This window comes from Pyrgilauda ruficollis, unplaced genomic scaffold (assembly GCF_017590135.1).
Source record: "Pyrgilauda ruficollis isolate IOZ18807 unplaced genomic scaffold, ASM1759013v1 scaffold148, whole genome shotgun sequence".
NCBI lineage: Eukaryota > Metazoa > Chordata > Aves > Passeriformes > Passeridae > Pyrgilauda > Pyrgilauda ruficollis.
Genome location: NW_024513432.1, coordinates 372,317 through 394,194, shown reverse-complemented (window position 1 = coordinate 394,194; position 21,878 = coordinate 372,317). Strand labels below are relative to the sequence as shown.

General features: G+C 55.3%; 1 protein-coding gene across 10 annotated transcripts in view; it reads right to left on the bottom strand.

Moving 5' to 3' along the window:
* PTPRS (protein tyrosine phosphatase receptor type S) overlaps positions 1-21,878 on the bottom strand; it is a 128,733-nt gene that overhangs the window by 80,365 nt on the left and 26,490 nt on the right. For all 10 annotated transcript variants that reach the window (XM_041460773.1, XM_041460775.1, XM_041460776.1 and 7 more), the window contains exon 2: positions 16,738-16,905. In XM_041460773.1, the coding sequence (XP_041316707.1) occupies positions 16,738-16,825 (88 nt within the window). In that variant the 5' untranslated portion in view covers positions 16,826-16,905. The remainder of the gene's footprint in view (positions 1-16,737; positions 16,906-21,878) is intronic.

Sequence of the window (21,878 nt, the reverse complement as noted above, 5' to 3'; positions counted from 1 at the left end):
TGCTGTGCCCTGGGACAGAGATCCCTCCTGGTTGCTGTGCCCTGGGACAGAGATCCCTCCTGGTTGCTGTGCCCTGGGACAGAGATCCCTCCTGGTTGCTGTGCCCTGGGACAGAGATCCCTCCTGGTTGCTGTGCCCTGGGACAGAGATCCCTCCTGGTTGCTGTGCCCTGGGACAGAGATCCCTCCTGGTTGCTGTGCCCTGGGACAGAGATCCCTCCTGGTTGCTGTGCCCTGGGACAGAGATCCCTCCTGGTTGCTGTGCCCTGGGACAGAGATCCCTCCTGGTTGCTGTGCCCTGGGACAGAGATCCCTCCTGGTTGCTGTGCCCTGGGACAGAGATCCCTCCTGGTTGCTGTGCCCTGGGACAGAGATCCCTCCTGGTTGCTGTGCCCTGGGACAGAGATCCCTCCTGGTTGCTGTGCCCTGGGACAGAGATCCCTCCTGGTTGCTGTGCCCTGGGACAGAGATCCCTCCTGGTTGCTGTGCCCTGGGACAGAGATCCCTCCTGGTTGCTGTGCCCTGGGACAGAGATCCCTCCTGGTTGCTGTGCCCTGGGACAGAGATCCCTCCTGGTTGCTGTGCCCTGGGACAGAGATCCCTCCTGGTTGCTGTGCCCTGGGACAGAGATCCCTCCTGGTTGCTGTGCCCTGGGACAGAGATCCCTCCTGGTTGCTGTGCCCTGGGACAGAGATCCCTCCTGGTTGCTGTGCCCTGGGACAGAGATCCCTCCTGGTTGCTGTGCCCTGGGACAGAGATCCCTCCTGGTTGCTGTGCCCTGGGACAGAGATCCCTCCTGGTTGCTGTGCCCTGGGACAGAGATCCCTCCTGGTTGCTGTGCCCTGGGACAGAGATCCCTCCTGGTTGCTGTGCCCTGGGACAGAGATCCCTCCTGGTTGCTGTGCCCTGGGACAGAGATCCCTCCTGGTTGCTGTGCCCTGGGACAGAGATCCCTCCTGGTTGCTGTGCCCTGGGACAGAGATCCCTCCTGGTTGCTGTGCCCTGGGACAGAGATCCCTCCTGGTTGCTGTGCCCTGGGACAGAGATCCCTCCTGGTTGCTGTGCCCTGGGACAGAGATCCCTCCTGGTTGCTGTGCCCTGGGACAGAGATCCCTCCTGGTTGCTGTGCCCTGGGACAGAGATCCCTCCTGGTTGCTGTGCCCTGGGACAGAGATCCCTCCTGGTTGCTGTGCCCTGGGACAGAGATCCCTCCTGGTTGCTGTGCCCTGGGACAGAGATCCCTCCTGGTTGCTGTGCCCTGGGACAGAGATCCCTCCTGGTTGCTGTGCCCTGGGACAGAGATCCCTCCTGGTTGCTGTGCCCTGGGACAGAGATCCCTCCTGGTTGCTGTGCCCTGGGACAGAGATCCCTCCTGGTTGCTGTGCCCTGGGACAGAGATCCCTCCTGGTTGCTGTGCCCTGGGACAGAGATCCCTCCTGGTTGCTGTGCCCTGGGACAGAGATCCCTCCTGGTTGCTGTGCCCTGGGACAGAGATCCCTCCTGGTTGCTGTGCCCTGGGACAGAGATCCCTCCTGGTTGCTGTGCCCTGGGACAGAGATCCCTCCTGGTTGCTGTGCCCTGGGACAGAGATCCCTCCTGGTTGCTGTGCCCTGGGACAGAGATCCCTCCTGGTTGCTGTGCCCTGGGACAGAGATCCCTCCTGGTTGCTGTGCCCTGGGACAGAGATCCCTCCTGGTTGCTGTGCCCTGGGACAGAGATCCCTCCTGGTTGCTGTGCCCTGGGACAGAGATCCCTCCTGGTTGCTGTGCCCTGGGACAGAGATCCCTCCTGGTTGCTGTGCCCTGGGACAGAGATCCCTCCTGGTTGCTGTGCCCTGGGACAGAGATCCCTCCTGGTTGCTGTGCCCTGGGACAGAGATCCCTCCTGGTTGCTGTGCCCTGGGACAGAGATCCCTCCTGGTTGCTGTGCCCTGGGACAGAGATCCCTCCTGGTTGCTGTGCCCTGGGACAGAGATCCCTCCTGGTTGCTGTGCCCTGGGACAGAGATCCCTCCTGGTTGCTGTGCCCTGGGACAGAGATCCCTCCTGGTTGCTGTGCCCTGGGACAGAGATCCCTCCTGGTTGCTGTGCCCTGGGACAGAGATCCCTCCTGGTTGCTGTGCCCTGGGACAGAGATCCCTCCTGGTTGCTGTGCCCTGGGACAGAGATCCCTCCTGGTTGCTGTGCCCTGGGACAGAGATCCCTCCTGGTTGCTGTGCCCTGGGACAGAGATCCCTCCTGGTTGCTGTGCCCTGGGACAGAGATCCCTCCTGGTTGCTGTGCCCTGGGACAGAGATCCCTCCTGGTTGCTGTGCCCTGGGACAGAGATCCCTCCTGGTTGCTGTGCCCTGGGACAGAGATCCCTCCTGGTTGCTGTGCCCTGGGACAGAGATCCCTCCTGGTTGCTGTGCCCTGGGACAGAGATCCCTCCTGGTTGCTGTGCCCTGGGACAGAGATCCCTCCTGGTTGCTGTGCCCTGGGACAGAGATCCCTCCTGGTTGCTGTGCCCTGGGACAGAGATCCCTCCTGGTTGCTGTGCCCTGGGACAGAGATCCCTCCTGGTTGCTGTGCCCTGGGACAGAGATCCCTCCTGGTTGCTGTGCCCTGGGACAGAGATCCCTCCTGGTTGCTGTGCCCTGGGACAGAGATCCCTCCTGGTTGCTGTGCCCTGGGACAGAGATCCCTCCTGGTTGCTGTGCCCTGGGACAGAGATCCCTCCTGGTTGCTGTGCCCTGGGACAGAGATCCCTCCTGGTTGCTGTGCCCTGGGACAGAGATCCCTCCTGGTTGCTGTGCCCTGGGACAGAGATCCCTCCTGGTTGCTGTGCCCTGGGACAGAGATCCCTCCTGGTTGCTGTGCCCTGGGACAGAGATCCCTCCTGGTTGCTGTGCCCTGGGACAGAGATCCCTCCTGGTTGCTGTGCCCTGGGACAGAGATCCCTCCTGGTTGCTGTGCCCTGGGACAGAGATCCCTCCTGGTTGCTGTGCCCTGGGACAGAGATCCCTCCTGGTTGCTGTGCCCTGGGACAGAGATCCCTCCTGGTTGCTGTGCCCTGGGACAGAGATCCCTCCTGGTTGCTGTGCCCTGGGACAGAGATCCCTCCTGGTTGCTGTGCCCTGGGACAGAGATCCCTCCTGGTTGCTGTGCCCTGGGACAGAGATCCCTCCTGGTTGCTGTGCCCTGGGACAGAGATCCCTCCTCATTCCTTGGTCCTGGGACAGAGACAGAGAGAGATCTCTCCTGGTTCCTGTGCCCTGGGACAGAGAGATCCCTCCTGGCTCCTGTGCCTGGGCTCCACTGGCACATGGGGATTCCCTTCCCAAACCACAGCCCGGGGAACCACGGGCAGCACCTGCCCCAAAGGGACACAGCACGCTGGGATTTTGGGGCTCAGGTGAGAAGGGTGAGGGTCTCCTCCTCATCCCCCAGCCCATGGGTGAGGGCTGCACACCCAGGCAGTTCCTCACCAAACATAAAGATGCTGCTGCCTCCTCTCCCCTCTCCTCCTCCCCGCTTCCATGTGACACCAAAGCAGGAAAAGTTATTCCAACAGAGTCATGTAAAAACCACCCAACATCTCCCTGTAAGGATGCACGGATGACACCACGGGCTGAGAGCTTTGCAGCAGGGAAGCTGGAGACATGTGGGAGTGGGGAGAAGGAGGGGACATCTCAGCCTTTACACCCCGTGTCCCTCAGGAAGGGCTGCCACAGTGAACAGGCGGTGATGGACGGGCAGCGAGGGAGACAGCCCAGCCACCATATGCCTGTCTGAAACATCAAAAACCAAGACAGGGAGAGGGATGGAGAACCCAGAGGTGCTTTGAGGGGTGCAAGAGAAGCAGGAGAACAAATGAGCTTCACATATCTGAGCTGACAGCTGATGGGAGCAGGGGAGAAGAAGCAGGAGCCAGCCATGGACGTGCACCACGTCCCTGCCCTGCCCTCCCCACGCCCGGCCGGAGCTGGCCGCTCTCCTGAGGCACCAGGGGTGGGCTAGGGAGGGACCTGGGGGGAATTGAGGCTCCCTGACACACCACAGGACAGGAGCAGCTTCCTGCACAGCACCCCAGAACTGCTGCTCCCCCTGAGTTTGGGGTGCTCCAAGGCAGGAAGCTGCTCCCACACGGATGGGGACACGTCCCCTTCCACTCACTCTCCTCCTGGCCCCACAGGCTGCAGGGTGGCGTGTCTGTGCCCCAGTGTGTGTGACACTGTCCCTGAGGGGGCTGCACAGGGACCCCCTGACCCCCCTGCCCCACGGCAGGGACCTGGTGCTGCCTGCAGAGGACAGAGCTCCCCTGTGTGCTTCACCCCCTGCCCCTGCACCCCCAGAGCACCCCAGCCAGGGGCTGCAGCAAGGCAAACCCACTCCTTTCCAGCTGGCCCAGCAGGAGCAGCCTGAAAGGGCCCCTCGCCCACAGCACCAGCAATCCACGGAGACAAAAGAAAGGCAGCACAAAACACGTATTTTAGAGGGTTTTTTTCCCATTTTTGGAGCCCGGGTGCCTGCTGGCAGCGCTGTGGAAGCCCACGCAAAGCTCCAGCTCCTCCGTGGCCGTGACTAACCCTCATGATGCCCCGGGACGGGCAGGCTCAGCGCCCCAGGAGCACAGGGCCACGGCAGGAGGGGCACTGTCCTGCTGAGCCCCCTGCCACAGCCCGGCCCTCCTTGTGCCCACCATTCCCATTCCACCTCCAGCCAACGGCCCCGTGGCACTGAGCCCCACGCTCCCCACGCAGCTGCCCCCGGGAGCAGGAGAGCCTGTCCATGCTGCAGGAGAGCAGAGGCAGCTCCTGTCCTCGCCCAAAACCATCCAGCAGAAGGAAATTCACCATTTTGTGCACACACAGTGCAGCTGCACCTTTGAGCACACGGGTAAAAGAGGAGCCCACGAAGCCACGCACGGGTGATGCTGTTTTGCTGTTTTGCTGTTAGCTGCACAGCCCAGCGTGCTGTTCCGGGCTCCAGATCATTCCCATAATTGGGATCCTGGCTCTGCTGCAAACTCGGCTGACCTTGGGCTCGCCCTTCCCGGCTGCCACACGTCTGGGGAGGTGACAAGCCTCATCCCTCACACCTGTCCTGCTCCAGACACCACACGCAGCTCGGAGCACGGCCTGGGAACACTCAGCACCCCAGGTGGCACCGAGCACAGCTGCAGCCTCGGAAGGCTGAGAGAAAAACAAAATAACCAGAGAAAGCCTCGCCAGAGAGAACTCAGAGACCTTCCCCAAGAGGTGCTTCTTCGGGGAAGAAGATAAAAATTGAAATTCTTCTGGAATTTCCCAATAACCAAGTCATGTCAGCTGGAATGAGACATCTCTCCCTGTTATTTCTCACCTCCTGCAGATTTCCAGAGCAACCTGGAGCAAATCTGATGGCCTTCCCACTGCCGTGCACAGGATTAAACCCCCTCCTTCTCCTCCTCTTCCTCCTGCCTCCTCCCTTTGGTTTCTGGAGCTTTCTGCTGCTCCAGTGGAACTCCAGCTCCGTTTTCCACAGCTGCTGGTGGGCTCCCAGCTGGAGAAGGAGCCCAGGGTGCTGCACGGCCCCAGCCCCGGCAGCTGTGCTGTGAATTCCTGGCAGGAAGGTGGGGCTGGGCTGCAGCCACAGGGTTTGGGTGCTGCTCCAGGGAGAGTTTCACACACAGCTGCCGTGGGACAGCCAGACGAGCAGCTCCACCAGCCCGGGCACAGGGGACAACGCGGGAGTGGGAGGCAGGGAGGATGGGAGGAGCAGTGGGAATGAGAAGACATCAGATGGAAAATGGCACAGAGGGGATTCTTGCCTGTGTTGGGCCGGGGGCTGGACTTCGATGATCTTGTGGGCCCTTCCAAGCCAGGCCATTCCACTGTGCAAGAGAACTGGAGCAGGCTGGAGAGGAGGGAGGTGCTCAGAGCCAGAGCAAGGCAGTGAACATTAGATGGAGGAGACGAACCACAGAGCAGATGAAAACAGGAGAGAGCAGCCAAATCTGAGGCAGATGGAGAGTGGGGAGCAGGGATGTGCTGCTTGGAACGGGTCTGTGCTCCAGCAGCGGCGCTGGGGAGCGGGGGAGCTGCAGACAGGGCTACAGGCAAGGAACAGAGCTCCAGAATTCACATTTTCCTTCAGGACAAGTGAGAAAGCTGCAAACTGGGAGAAGGACTGGGGAGGAGTCTCTATGGAGACACTCGACAGGATTGAGGACACCCTTTGGAGAGGTCCTGCAGAGACTCTGAACCTCATGAAATCCAGGCTTTTACTGACAGATTTTGCACTTTTTCTTTCTGAGGGCTGTTTCTCAGTGCCTCACAAATAAAATTAAAACGAGGGTTTTCTGACAGAACAAACAAACAGGGAGTGAATTATATTCCATTTCCCCGTCAATAACTTCTCCCCAGCCCAGTCGTCTTATGATCATAAAAAGTCCATTAGGCAGTAATTGGGGAGGCAGGGGGAGGCAGGGCTGGCCCAGGGAACAGGAGCACGCTCGCTCCCCAACTGGCCTTTTCTGGGAAGGCAGACAGGATAATTATAGGCTTCAGATGGAGACTTCCTCTTACTGTCAGCAGCTCTTGGCTCCCTTCAGGGAGATGGGACTGGCAAGGTTGGGCAGAGGAGGGTAAAAAAAGACTGAGGATGTTTTTTTAGAAGTGAAATGCTTCCACCTGGCTATTCCCCTGCTGCTGAGCCACCAAAGCCCTGACCTGCCTCAGAAGAGCTGGGCTCCCACAGGAGGCAGCCTCTGTGGGCAGGGGGAATGTCACTTGGAGGATTATCCCCTCTCCTTGCCTGCAAGGCCCCAGGGGAGGAAGGACAGCAGTGAAGGATGGCATCAGCACAGGAGTCAACACACAGAGAAAATGGTGAGGAAGATGAAGAACTCGTTCAGTACACCTTCACCACACAGCCCCACGCCCTGTGCCAGCTCCCCTGCTCCCCTTGGCTGGACTGAGGCAGCACATGCCAAGCTGTTCTCACACGAGGATGGTAATTTGGGATCTGGCACATCCACACAGCCTTCAGCTCCTGTCTGCAGTGCCCTGGGATCCAGACCCTTTGGGAGGGAGGGACGAGCCTGCAGTACCAAGGCAGGAGGAGACTGAGGCTACCAAAATCTGTTCCTAGTTCTGACATCCAAGGTGAGAAAAACCACATTATCCTGCCTGCTGGAGGGGAAGCATAATCCTTCCTTCTGGTCTGTTTAAACTGCTGGTTTTCAGGGACGGGGCCCTTCCTTATCACATGGGAGCAGCAGCTGGGATGAAGTCATCCCGTTCTGACAGGACTCCTCCAGGCTACCAGTGCACATCCCTAGGCATGGAAGGGATCCACCTCTCTCCATGGCAAAAGGGATGAGTCCCAGCTCCAGTACTGGCACCTTGATCCAGCCCAGAACATTCCTCCAGCTGTGGTTTATGCAAAGGGTCAGGGCACATGCAGTGACACACACAGGGATGCAAACTGCTGGATGGGACAGGACAGGGAGCTGTGTGACCATTCCACAAAGCTCCTCCTCCCACGCCTCAGCTTCCCCACCTCCCTTCCCTCACCCATCCCACTGGGAGCACAGCAGCTGCCCCAGCTGCTGATCTCTGCTCCCACCCTCTCCTGGCACCGACCAACCTGGGGGCCAAGGAGTAGTGAGGTGGGAATGCAGGTGGACCTCTGGCCAGGATCCTCCTTCCCCTGCTGGCACCGCCAGGAAAAAGGTGCTGCTGGTGAGCAGCAGGAGCTGAAGGAGATGAGCACTGCTGCAATGGGGGATGGCAGCCTGGGCTTCACAGAATTCACAGAATCACAGAATCACTGGGTTGGAAGAGACCTTAAAGACCATCGAGTCCAACCCAGCCCCAACAGCTCAGCTGAGCCCTGGCCCCCAGTGCCACATCCAGGCTTTGTTAAACACCCCCAGGGATGGGGACTGCACCACCTCCCCGGGCAGAACATTCCAGAACTATCACTGTTTCTGTAGAAAACCTTTCCTAATACCCAACCTGTATTTCCCTTGATGAGGAAGCTCCAGCAAGCACAGGAGCGTGGCCAGCCAGGACCCTGGGGGTACACGGGTGCTTTCCACCAGCTGCAGCAGCATCTCATCCCAGATCTGTCCACAAGTCCCATAACAAGGCATAACAACCCAGAGCAGAGCCAGAGACACAAGGAGCTGTCCTGGCAACTTAATGAGGGCCCCTTGTCCATCAATGGCAGCAATCCCAGGTTGTTAGCACGCAGAAGCTTGAGGCAGGGAGCTCTGCCTGCCCTTGCCATATCGCTGAGACAGCTTCTCCTCCAGCCAGGTCATCAGTATTGGCATCCTGGAGCAGCCTGATCCACCACCCACCTAGAACAGACCCAGCTAAAAAGGATCTGGCTCTTTGCTCAACCTCCACTGCCCTGTTAGAGTCACTAAAGAACCAGAGTCCACAGGGGATACCAGAACATCAAAAAACATTTCCTATGGGACAAGCCTGCAAGAAGCAAAAGCTTAAGGAGCCCAGACCCAGCTCCCAGGGGACAATGCCATCTTAATGCAGCCCAGCCGTGGTCCTGTGCCACTGCAAAGTGACAGCAGAGTCAGCAGCAGGGGGAAAACAAACTGCTACAAGCTCCTGCAGCCCGTGGTCCTGCCCAGGGAGCGCAGAGCCAGACCCCAAGGATGAGGTCTGGGGGATCAGCTCAGTGAGACCTCACAGAGCTCTGCAAACACCCCGGGAAGTCCTGCCCTGCACCTCCAGCTCTGCAGGGCTGCAGGGCTGCATGCACGAGATGTGACCCCAGCCAAGACTGGGCAGCTCACACGGGCATGTGGGGATCTTCTGGGGATGAAGGGCAAATAAAATACGTCTGATAAAGCTCTGCTCTCTTACTCTGTAAATAAAAGCTGTATCACTTCCACTTACTGCTTCTTCCTTCAGGCAAGAGAAGGAGTCTACAGGCACAGGGTAAGGTGCAATTCTAGAGCCCAGAACTTGGGGTGTTGTCAGAAGATCATTACACCATTCCTGTCCGACCTCTGGGGAGAGACTTCAGCCCATATATTTCCATGGAACATTCTGGATATACAAGCTTGAAATACCTGGGTCTAAACAGTCTACTATGAGCCTGCACTGCTTATTGAAACTGGGATGTTGAGGAGCTTGGGACAGGAGAGCTCAAAAATGAGAAACCAGGACCTAATAAAGCCATGACTAATGGATGAGCACAACCTCTAACAGGGGTGAACTTCCACTCTTACCACACGAGTCATTACAATTTCTGTCTCTGAACCACACTACTCATCATTCAGCTCTGTAGTGGGAACATCAACACAAAAGAATCCAAAAAAAGGAGACTTCAGCAACAGTGCTGAGAACTGACAGCAGTGGGAATGTGATGAATTCAGCTTTGGGACACTAGAGACCCAGTGAGCCAGAAAAACAGTGCAAGATGTGAATGAGAGAGAAATGGAAACAAGGAAAAGCAGCAGCGACGCCTTCAATTCTTCCATCAAAGACAGCAATGAGGAAGGTGAGCTTTTCTGGAGTAGGACAGCTCCTGTTCATGTCTGACACCTGCAAGGGATGGCTTCTTACCAGGAGGCTGTCCTGCAGCCCTTCCAGGCACCAGGAAGAAGATCCCTCTCCCTTTCATTGCCTCAAGTGGCAGCTACTGGAATTAATCACAATTAGCAGGTCCTAGAAGAAAAGGGGTGTATCATAGTACTCCTCCAGAAAAAAAACCACAAACGCCCTCAAAAGCAAGCAGATCCTCCCCAAACAGGCAGATAAAGGGAAATGAGAGCTGGAGGATCTTCCTGGCTCCCTGGGAGATGACTGGAGCCAGTCTCAAGGTGATCTTTAAGAGCTGAACTGAAAAAAACCTTACACCATCTTTTCAGAAATTCATCCAAACAAATCAAAGTCCAGGCTAAAGATTTGTAAGGTCTGTCGGCACTCCTAGCAGCATGCTCAGACTAATTTACAAATAAATCCATGGATTCCAACAGAGGTGAGGGAGGATGAGGACACAGTCAAATTAATTTGACTTTATTAATTAAAAAAACCACCAAGTTTCATCACCCCACCACTCTTTAGAGGTTGTGTGAGAGTGGGGGGAGCTATGCTCATTAATTATGCAGAAAATGCAAAACTATCATCCTCTGAATGAGTTTAAAATAAGGAGAAACCCTTTCAGAATGGGAGAAATTACTCCCCAAGGCAGCTGAAATTTCTCTTGCAACTTCAAAGGACAATAAATTATTCAAATCACTCGCGCCACTCGCACGCTCTCTCACTCTCTCCCCTTCTCAATTTTATGCTCCTGAGTCAATTAAAGATTTGGAGGACTCGGAGAAACTTTGTAGAATGCTAAACCAGTTGCAGCTCCTTCTATTTATTTTTTTTTTCCTTCTTTAAAGCTTTGCTTTTCCTCTCGGCCTCAAAAGGAAACAGGAATGACTGCGTGCGCTGCAGATGAAACGAGCAGCGCTGGTTTCATGTCTGCAACCACCGGGATGGGACACGCTCGGGGCTCTCCATGCAACGATTCTGTGAAAGCAGGTCAGCCCAGAGTCCCTCCTGTCAACGCCTTAAATCATTCATCCCAACATCCCCCTTCAAAGTCAAGGCAGCAGACACCCCAAATATATTTACGCTGCCACATCCCGCAGCCCTCTGTCCCTGGGCTCTGCTGCCAAACCCCACAGGGCTGCTCTGGGGCTGCAGGAGGAGAGCCCAGGCTGCCAAACCAAGCCAAACCAAACCAAACCAAACCAAACCAAACCAAACCAAACCAGGGCTGGGGCTCATCACACTGGACAACAGCACAGCAAGAGAAGCCCTTGCTCAAAAAAGCCAATCGAGGCTTTTTTGTAAGTAAAGTAAGGTAGAGGGGTAAGTAAAAGGAGGCTTGGGAAGTAAAAGGAGGCTTGGGAAGGTGCAGTCACAGAGTGAGGATGCTCCTGACTCCCTGGCCTGCAGCCCGTACCCTGGTTAGCTCCCTGCACACAGCAGATGGTGTAAAACGTGACTATTTTCATGAACTTTAACAATCCCCCAAAAATTAAAGGCAGCTGCAGTGCACAGAACATCACAGCTTTCTAAGGTGGGAACTGGGACCAATTATGTTGCAAGAGAACATCCTTGACTGGAGGGGAAGAGTGGCACAGAGTAAATAAAACTGTTCTTGGGAGATTGTGTCTCACAGGCCAGCTCGAGCCCAGATTCCATCCCACGCAGGCAGGAATGACATTCCTCTGGTCGGGCGTCCTTGAAAAACCCTCTGCTTGCCTTCTAAGAATAATATTGGGCTTGCCAGGCCACAAAAGGGAGGAATCCCTCACAGATTCCCTTTAGTGACCCAGGAGAGTCATACTGGTCTTGAACAGACACAAGCACAGAGACCCTGCCAGACAGAAGAAAAGCCAACGTGAGCCAGGGCCTGGGGGAGCCCCGGAAAGATCCTGTCCTTCCTGGCAGCAAGTGCAAGAGCTGCTGGTGTGAAAAGCACAACCAAGGGGAAGAGCCACAAAGAAAGAAGCCTTGGCTTCTTGGCAAAGCCTGACACAGAGGAACAGCCCCAGTTTTGGCATCCAGGTATGAAGACAGACATTTCCTCCATCCCAATCCTCGGCAGGTGACATTTTCACACAAGCCACTTGTTTACACAACAAACAGATGCTCTTTTCCCCTAACTTAACCATCTAATGAAGCTGAGCAGAAAGAGCCTCTGGCTGGGAAAAGATCCCTCACCAGGAGACACCCACGGCTGGGTCCCAAACACCGTGGCTGCTGCTGTCCCCAGGTGCTCCTCAGCAGAAATTAATCTAACGAGCATTCCCAGCGTGGGGCACAGCTCAGACCTGGGAAGTGACAGCCCCCCTGCCCCCAAGGAAGCTCTTTCAACACATGATTTATTTCCTCTCTGGGTCCTACAGAAGACACAAACTTTCCAATTTGAGTTATCTTAAAAAAAAAAAAAAAGAAAAAAAAGAGAGATACATCACTTGATCCAGTCAGGCAAGGTTTAATTCAATCAGGCACTTAAACAAGGTGACATAGAAGCTTAATTCAGTGCCCTTGAGTGAGACAACAACCAGTCCAAAAGCCTCAACAAGATCACAGCAGGCACACGGAGAAGGCAGTGAAGGGAAGGGGCAGCAACAAGGACAGGGAGGTGTCCCCTGCCTACAGAGGCAACTGGTGCACGAGGAACAGGAGCAGCAGGTGGATCTGGGCAGGGGAGCAGTGATCTCTGCAGGATTCAGCTGCTGTCTCCTCTCTCAGACTCCACTCACTGCAGGGACAATGTGCAGCTCCAATTCCACCATGCTCCAATTGACCACAAAACCTCCTCTGTGCTCCCACTTTAAATTCCTAAACTCTGCTCCCCCTCCAGCTTTCCCCAAGGGGGAAAAGCCTTTCTGCAGCATCCCCCTGGCTGCTCAGGCCCTGCAGGTTCCCTGTCCTTTTGGGGGTGCACAAACAACCAGGGTCTGTGCCCCAGCCTCACGCACTGTGCCACCTCCCCTGCCTTGGGGCAGCACTGCTGGGCTGTCCTGGATCCACCTCCAGCACTTCAAACTGGAGCAGTGTCCCCCACCATGGAGAGATTTCCCTCCCATGATGTCAATTTAACATGTCTGTTCTGTCCTAAGATGGAGCCCCCTTGATTCCTGCTCCATCTCACCTGACAGCTGCTGCTCCTGGGCTCCAGAGCTAAAAGCTGTGAGCTGTGCAGCAGGGGCTGATCCTGCTGGGAGGGGCTGTTCAGGAGAGGAGGCACATACACAGCAAGTGCGTGGCATCAGGATCTCAGCGAGCCAACCACCAGCTCCTGCCCCTGCTGGCACAGAGCACCCCTTCCATGCCACACACCTTTAACGAGGCTCCAGCTCCCGAAACACAGCCTGAACATGGACCTGGAGGAGCCCCCCTGCCATCCCATCACAGCTTTTCCATCACCTCTGGGAGTCCCACGTGGTGCAAACCTGGCTGCTGTCTCTGCTGGGCCCAGGGATGCTCACGGAGCCCCCCTCACATGCACCTCCCATGAATTACTGTGCTCTGCAAATTAATGATGGAGCAAGGGCAATTAAAAGGGAAGAAAGCCAGGGTAATGCATCATAAAAGGGGCTTTATTCTTTTATTTTGTCAATTGCAATTTAGATTTAATTATTTATGGTAATACTTCAGAGTGTGCTAGTAAGGCTTCTATACGGTGATTTATAAAAGGAAGGAAATGTAAGTAATAAGTAATGTTCCCTGCCCTTAAATCCTTGCTGGGGTGGAGAGAGCCACGCACCAGCCTTCTGTGTATGCAAAGTGCCAATTAGCAAAGTGCTATTGTAAAACACAAAGGTTTAATCAATGAGAAAAATCCACTTGAAAACAGCGAGCATGCTGATTCCAGTCAGAAGAATGGCCACATTTCCATGCAGTAAATGGCTTTTGATGTGCAGCTGAGGAGCACTTGGAGCTGGCACGTGGTTCCTTCGGGTGGCAGAGGGACCTGACCACTGCCCTTGGCCAGAGGCAGCTGTGCCCTGCACACCTGGGCAGGAGCAGCTCCTGCCCAGCCACACAGGATGAGAGCATTCAGGGCGCTCACCACAGAGGCTTTATTGCTCTGGGGGTGTGAGCAGGAAACAGCAAGGCTTGGTGCTGTGCCCAGGTCCATCAGCAATTTGGGAGCTATTCCTCTCCCCAGACTCATCTCCAGGCCTCATGTCTCTGCTGCCTGGCTCCTCTCAGCTCCAAGGGGCACATTTGGCTGTGCAGCTCCTGGGGAGGCCTCCCCTAACCTCCTGCAGCCATGCCAATCCATGGTACTCACACAAACAGCAGCACTCTCAAGAAAACGGTAACACTTTCCATTTAATGACACCACTGAAAATAATCATGGAATCAGTAATTTCCAGTTCCATGGCTGCCTTTGACCATACGGAAGAAACAAAGAAAATGTCCATATTCAACCAAAGAAATAAGAGAAAGAACATGTCTGTGTCACACCTTTCAATTATTGTTCTCTTCAGCCTCCCAAGGAGGAACAGTGGGCAGAAAGTACTGTGGTGCTTTGGATTTTTAATTGAAATGGCAGTTTCCTTTAAATAGAATGCTCCTGCCACAGAAAGATTTAAATCACTGACTGAGATCAATTAGCCTGGGAAACAAGGGAAGTATTTTAATGGTCCTTTGATTGCAGAGGCCACAGCTCCTCCAGAGCTGCACTGGGAGAGGAGGCAAGTCCCAGCTCAGCCCAGGCTCTGCTGCACTGGGCTCTGCTCCCTGCCCAGCTGGGAGGTGATGCCCCCCAAAAGCCACAACCCCAGGGGTTTCCCATCCCCAGCGTGGGCTCCCCAGCCCAGGGGGGGCACCAGCACCGTGTGCCCGGGGGGCTGCAGGGCCTGGGGTGAACTGGGGCAGGAAACGGGGTCAGCGCCGTGGCCAAATGGAAGCTGGCCAAGGGATTAGGGAATGTGACAGAGCCCGGGGCCATCTGATGGGAGAGGACACTGGCAGAGCAGGGACAGCTCCTCACACAGCTCTGCAGCTGTGACAGACAAAGCTGTCTGCTGTTTGCAGGGCTCAGTGGGGAGCAGCTCGGGTGCTGCTGGCTGAAATGCAGGAGCCCCTCCAAAGCCAGGAACCAACTCAGTGCCCACTCATCTCTCCAGGCTGAGAGCAACAGCTCCAGAGCAGCTCAGACAGCTGGTGCCAGGGAGCATCCCTACGGGCACAGGGCACGGAGGGCTGGCATGCTCCACAGGCCAAGAGGAGACACAACAGCTGGCCCAACATCTGCACAGCAAGCAGGTAAGAGCAGCCCCGTCCCAGCAACCTGCAAAGCTCCTGCACGGACATCTGTGAGCAGCCAGAGGGAAAAATGCACAAAGCCTCACAGTTCAGGATCCAAGGACACTGCAGAACTACAGGAGAGAGAAACTTGGCTGCAAGCAGCAAGGTGTCTGCAGAGCAGGGACAGATTTCAGCAGGGCTCAGGCCACACCACTGGTGCATCCTGTGTCTGACCAGCACCAATCCTTCCTGAGGGCACATTTCCCCCAAAAGGGCTCCCCAGCAGTCAGACAGCAGTTGGGATCTCCCAGCTCTGCTGGAATCTCTGAGCAAACCTCACCCCAAACATGAGGGACAGACAAGATGTTTGTTCCTTCCCAGGAAAATGAAAACCACAAGGGAGCTGAGGTCACTCAGCCATGGTTTGGAGAAGCCTTGATTCTGCCATGTCCCTCTCAGCACTGAGCACACAGGCCTCCTGTGCACTCAAAATTCAAATGGACCCCAATTTTCACAGGCACTCAGGTATCAATCAGGGCTCTCCTTATACAGAGAGGCTGCAGAACACCTGAGCTCTCCATCCACGCCTGCAGAGCTGAAGTTTGCTTTGAAAACTGATTTTGCCAGGCGTTGTTACAGGAAACCAGTGGCACGAACGAGACCCTGGAGCCCTGACTCCAGATTTCCACTGATTCCCCACTCCTGCCTGCACTGCACCAAGAGCCAGGAATGGAGATTCCCAGTGCCCCTTTTCACAAGCCAACAAAGGCACCCTGAGCCCACAAAGCAGCACCCACTGACTCTGGGTGCTCAAAAAGACCCTGCACAGCATCAGCTCCAACACCAGAGCAGCACCCTGGATAAATCCTTGGGCAGAAGGCTCGTGGCAGCTCCCTGCCACACTCTGCAGTGCTGCTGCCACTCCACACATCTCAGGGTGGAGCTGTGGGTCTCTTTCTGGACACCAGTGGTACCATCTGAGGTGCAGACTGACCCCCAGCCAACACTCCACCCTGAACCTCCCGGAGCCCAGCTCACCTGCCAGGCTTATGAAACAAAAAAGAATAAAATCCAACATTATCTTTCTGCAAGTGAGTGTTTCTCTCTGCAAAGAGGGATTAAGCATGAACCCAGCAAAACTCAGAGAGAGGCAAGGGCAAATGCATCCCCACTTGCCTGCTGCAGAGAGGATGGGAAGAACAGCTCCAAAAACATCTCCCAGCAACAAAAGGTCGTGGATCCATTGAATCCTGTCGCCGTAACAAACCCTGATAACCAAGTGATTACGTGGAAAGCTGTCAAGGGCTACGCTGACCAGAGCAGCCCCCTCACCAGCTTCAAGCAGCTTTGCCGGGAAGGGAAAAAACCTCGTAATTCAATCAGCTTGGAGAAGTCTATTCCCTCTGATCCCAAGTGATCAGCCTTCATGTCAAAGGAACATTACATTCAAGTCGCTGAAGATTTTCACTTCTTTTTTTTTTCCTTCCCCTTTTCATTTTTTAAAGCACGAATTGAAAGGCAGCAAAGATAAAAACTGTGTTGAACTGGAACTGGTTCACTCAGGGGAAGGAGAAACATAATACTCTTTCTTGAAATGCTGTTTGGAATCCAGCCCCAGAAAGTAACCTGACAATGGTCAGCAGTGTCTGACAGGTCCTGAAAGGCAGCAGCAGGAAGGACAATATGGGAGATGGGGTTGGAAGAAGGTGAGGTAGGCTCTGGCAAGAGCTGTCAGGCAGCTTCCCCCCTTCTCTGCAGCTCTTTGGCAGCCCTGGGGGCAACGTGAAATGCCAAGCAGGCTGTGAGGACCCAGCTGCCCTGTGTCCCTCCGAGGTGGGGCTGGGAACAACGGGAGGGCATTGGTGGGAAATTAAGGATATTGGGAAATGAAACACTGGATCAGCCCCTGAGCTTCATGTGTCCAGCAATGAAAAGGAGAAGGTGAGGAAAGGAGCAGGGGGACAGCAGAGTCACTCACTCTCAGCAAGGCAGTCCATCAGCAGCACGGAGAGGACGTTCACGAGGGACACCAGCGAAGACATTCCAGGGCTGGGAAGGATCCTCATCCTCTGCAAAGGCCCTCGGCCCCAGCCGGGAAGGCTCCGGCTCAGCGGGAACTGCAGCGTCTCCCCAGCCTTGTCAGCACCTGCGGAGCACAAAGGGACAGCTCTGAGGGGCAGGGGACAGGCAGAGACACGGGGCACCTTCCCCAGGGTGGCACTGAGGGGTGGCACTGAGCAACCCCCTAAAAGGGCGATTCTTCCACTAAAGCACAGGGTGAGGAAGCAAAGCTGAAACCTCACACAAGAAAAACCCAGCATGGAAGGCAACAGATCCCCCCCAGGGGAGCAGATGAGACAGGAGACGCCTTCGCTGGGTCCCCTTTTGTCTGCTGAGGATCCTCCTGCCCAGACAGGCTGTGATCCCCCACCACAGCAGCCCTGGCCAGGAGCTAGGTGGCACTGGGGGTGTCCCAAGCCCCTCCTGCACAGGAAACACACACTGGAAAGGCTCCAGCAAGGCTGGGGTTGCACAGCTGCTCTGCACGTCTGAGAGCCTCTACCCCACTCGGTGCCTCAGTTTCCCCATTGCACCACACGGAGGAACTGTGCTACTGAGCTACACAAAACTGGAAGGGAGAATACCTGGGGCAGGGGGGCCACAGCTGATCCTGGTGGATCAGGCACACGCAGCCTCCACAGGAGGTGGGAGAGGTTTTCTCCTGAGCAGTTCTGCCCTGGATGTGGCAGAGCGTGGCAGCAGGACAGAAGCAGCAGATCAGCAGGGTTGTGGCAGGGGAGATCCAGCTCAGCACCAGCCTGCTCCCCTCGCCCTGCCAGCACATTTCCATGGAGACAACTGCTGGCTCCAAAGGGAGCTCCCTGCTTACAGCTTTGTCCTGATCCCTGTGCAAAGCTGGAATGGCATTAAGGCAGCTGTGTTCTTAGCCACCACCCCAGTCCTGTGTGCCAACACTGGTAAACACTTCCCCCAGTCACAGAGGTGAGATCTGCCCCAGAAAGGCTGAAAATAGAGTGAGAGCTGCAGCCACAACCTCCTCACGGGGTCGGCAGCTCAGAGGTTTCCCATCAGGCAGGCTGAGCACGGGATAATGGAACAGAGCTGGGCAGGGATGCTCTCAGATCTGACAGATTCCTTCCCGCTATCGTTACTCCAATTAGAAATCAAACCCAGGGTTTATCACCTTTTGGAGGAAAGCCAGGTAGGAGATATTGTACAATGATCAAAGGCTTTGGAAGGACTAAGGGGATAGTGAGGCTGCTGAAGCTCTCTGACACACATCGGGGTGGGAGGCCGTCGGGACAGGCAGTGTGAAGGGGCATTTTAATCTTTTTCTGTCCCATTAACTCTCCAAGGCTGAACTGTGCAGAATTAAAAGAAAAGCCAGGATAAACAAGAAGTCCCCATACGTACTCAGCCCTAAAGAACAACTTTTCAGAGAGAGGCTTTGGACTTTGAGGATTACAAAGCCTCTGCTGTGTGCTCTGTGCTAGCCCAGATCCACCAAGCTTCAGCGCTGGCTCACGAAAAACGAGCACAAATACTGAAACAAAAAAGAGAAAAAACCCGAATCCTATCGCTGGGAATCTCTTCAAATGTTTGTTCTAGACACACTTAGAGAAACACAGAGAGGCTCCAGCCAGCCCTAGCTCGGGGTTCGCAGGGTTCCAGGGCACAGAACAACGCTGGGGTTTCTTTTGTTGCTGTCAGGGGCCAGCAGAGAGTGGGAACGCTGTGAATAGCTGTGGTGGGAACTGTTAATTAAACTGGGGATGTGGCACCGATGCCAGCACAGCAAATGGAGCTGTGCTGCAGCTCCCTGGCTCTCCCTTCTTCCTCCTTCAGTCACGCAGCTCCCCGTTCCCACCAGCAAGGCTGGCGTTGCAGACAGCAAGAATGCACCCAACTATTTGAGGTGCCTATATTAAAATAAACCCAACAAACCACGCTGGCTCAGCCACCATTTCAGAAACCCCTATTTTCCTTTATCAGAGCAGTATCTCCATCCCCACCAGTGCCAAAAATGCCACCAAACACCTCCTTGAGCCTCGTGTGCTCCCCAGCCACGCACCAACGATCTTCCACCGCTGAGAGCAGCCAAGAGCCTGCCCTGCTCCCCTCAGCACGTCCCCAGAGTGCCCCCAGGATGGAGCTGAAGGCAGGGAGCTGAATGTCAGGGAAATGTTCAGAGAGAGGAGCCCGGCAGCGCCGCCCTCCCACAGCCAGCACGGCTTTTCCTGCCACATGATGGGCTCTGAAGGAGAAGGTCTGGAAAAGGGGACCCAGAACAGCTCCAAGATGAGAGGAGGAGATGCCAGAGGGTGACACTTCCACTCGGGTGCTAATGTGCTTCCCGAGCCCTTGATGGAGACAGAGAGTGCTGGCAGAGATATCAGGACATGTCAGCTTCAATCCAGCAGCTCATCCCTCAGAGCAGGGACATCCCTGCTGTGCCCCTGGACACGGACTGCCAGGACAGCAGGACTGCACCCACCTGGCTGCCCGCGGATGGCGAGGGCAGGCTGGGGCAGGGTTTGCTCTGCTCCCTTGGCAGGGCCCTGGCAATAGGAACAGCCTCACCCTGCACCTTGCCCTGAACGCCCTGCTGGAGCCCAGCTGCCACACCAGGAGGCTGGAACCCAGGGGGAGTTGTTCTGATGGGAGCTCAAACCCCAAGGGCTCTGCCAGCCATCGTGTCCCCTGCTCAGGGCACAGCTTACCTGGTTCTCCCTGGAGCAGCTCTGCTCACCCTGCCTGTCTCTGAGCACCCAGCCAAGCTCCTGGCACCAGCCGAGCCAACATAATGGCACTTTTCCTGTGCTGCTCCACGGGCCTGCAAACCCTCACTAAATTCTCTGGCACAGGATCCCCTGCTACACAAGCAAACCACCTAATAGACCTCAATCCTTGCTAAAGAATGCAATTAAGTGAAGCCACGGCCCCCAGTGGGGTCAGATTTGTGCTAGATACGGTCACATTTCAGGAATAAGATTAATTCTTACAGTAAAAGAGCTCCTGTAAGACATTCATTCTTGTGTGCTGCCTAATCTCCAGCTCTAAGCAAGGCCATGTGTGCAGCTGGTAAGCACCGAGCACGGGGTCCTGGAGAGCATTATTAAAAATAATAAAACTGAGAAGTGTTTGCAGGGAGCAGCTTCCCAGTGCAGCTCCTGCAGCTGGGCCCGAGCCAGGGACCCAGGGGAGCGAGGCACAGAGGGTGAAATGCTCTGAAGCACCCACATTTCTTAAGAGCTTAAGTTCCCCTGGGAGTCAAAGGGACTTAGCCTAAGCTGCTAAGATGCTTTTGAAGATTTTCCCCCCAGCAACTCCCATTTCAGAGGGTGCTGGACACCTAACTCCCCTAAGCTACTTTGGGGATACAGGAGGAGGGGTTTGGCTGCCTTGTCCTCACTGCTTAGAGAGGGAAATGCTGCTAAAAGCCCGTGTCTGCACTGGGATGGGGCAGCACTACTTTGGGGATACAGGAGGAGGGGTTTGGCTGCCTTGTCCTCACTGCTTAGAGAGGGAAATGCTGCTAAAAGCCCGTGTCTGCACCGGGATGGTGCAAGGGTTTCACAGAAACACAGAATGCTTTGGGCTGCAAGGGACATTAAAGATCATGTCATTCCAACCTGTCAGTGACAGGGACACCTTCCTCTAGACCAGGCTGCTCAGAGATGGCCTTGAACACTCCCAGGGATGGGGCATCCACAGCCTCTCTGGGCAACATTTTGCCATATGTTACTCGTTCCTAGCCCCCACGGAGCTGGTAATTGAAACATTTGCTCTGTGTTGGAAAAAAATCCAGGAGGGAGGAACCATGCATTCATTTCAGATTCATTACAATATGACAACTTGGAAAAATAAATCACCAAAAAAAAAAAAAAAAGCACTTGGGCTTCTTTGTGTTTCTCCTGCCTGTGAAAAGGAGAAGGGCGATTTTAAAGAAATTCTCTGCAAAAAGTTCCACTTGGATCTAGGAGATGATTAAATATCTTCATTTTCAGCAGCTGCTGTGGGAGAATTGCTCCCATTAGACACATCAATGGAAGCAAACACCTTGCAGGCAGAGGGCTGCACTGAGGGCTCTTCCTTCCAGCAGCACCAGCTTCGTTTGCGCGAGTATTAACAGAGGTCAGTGGGTCACTTCATTTCCTCCCAGCAACCTCTTTAAAGAGAGAAAGAAAAGCTTTTAGCACAACCACCAGCTCATCTGTCACCTCCCCTGGGGAGGGCAGAGATGAAATGTGAATTCACTGCCCCACAGTTCCAGCTTGCTGCTCTCCAGCGGCCGGGCCTCGGCAAGGCCGGCCTGGCGGGGCCGGGCCTCGGCAAGGCCGGCCTGGCGGGCCGGGCCCCGGCTGCAGGGCTGGCTCCAGAGCCATGCCAGGCAGGGACAGGATGGCCTGGGCTGGACAGGACCCCAGAGACCCCTCGCCCACCTGCCCTTGAGGCAGGGACGCCCTCGCTGGACTGGGGCACGCAGGGCCCTTCCAGCCGGGCCTGCAGCACCCCAGGGACGGGGCAGCCACAGCGCGCTGCTCCGGGGGCCAGCTCCACCAGTCCCAAAACACGCCTGGTCCTGCCCAAAACACAGCAGGTGATGGAGCACTTCCAAGCCAAAAATGGATGGAGCCTTCCACCCCAAAGCTGCTGGACACAGTTTCTCCTCTAGGCTTGAATGCAGCCCCACGAGCCGCTCCTGCAGGCAGGCCAGCGGCTTGGCAAACACAATTAGAGCAGGCAGCAGAGATCCTTCAGAGTGAAGCATGGCTGTTTATCTATCACGGAGTCACTTAGATCTTAAAAAAATATTTACAAGAAAGAGGCAGAGTATTATCTTCCATGGGGAAACAAACACAGATGGAGGGAAAAAAAAGAGCTTTGATCAGGACTGTCTCGGTCCTATTCGCTGCTTTTCATCCCCAGATCTCCAAGTGCTTTAATATGACAGCATTATCCCTTTTTACAATGTGGGAAACCAGAGGAAACTGCACACTAAGACAGCTCGCTGTGTTTGCACGTACACACACACACAGATTCTCTCTCCCTCTCTTTTTTTTCCCCCTGTGGCATTTCTGGTCCTCCCACGTGTGT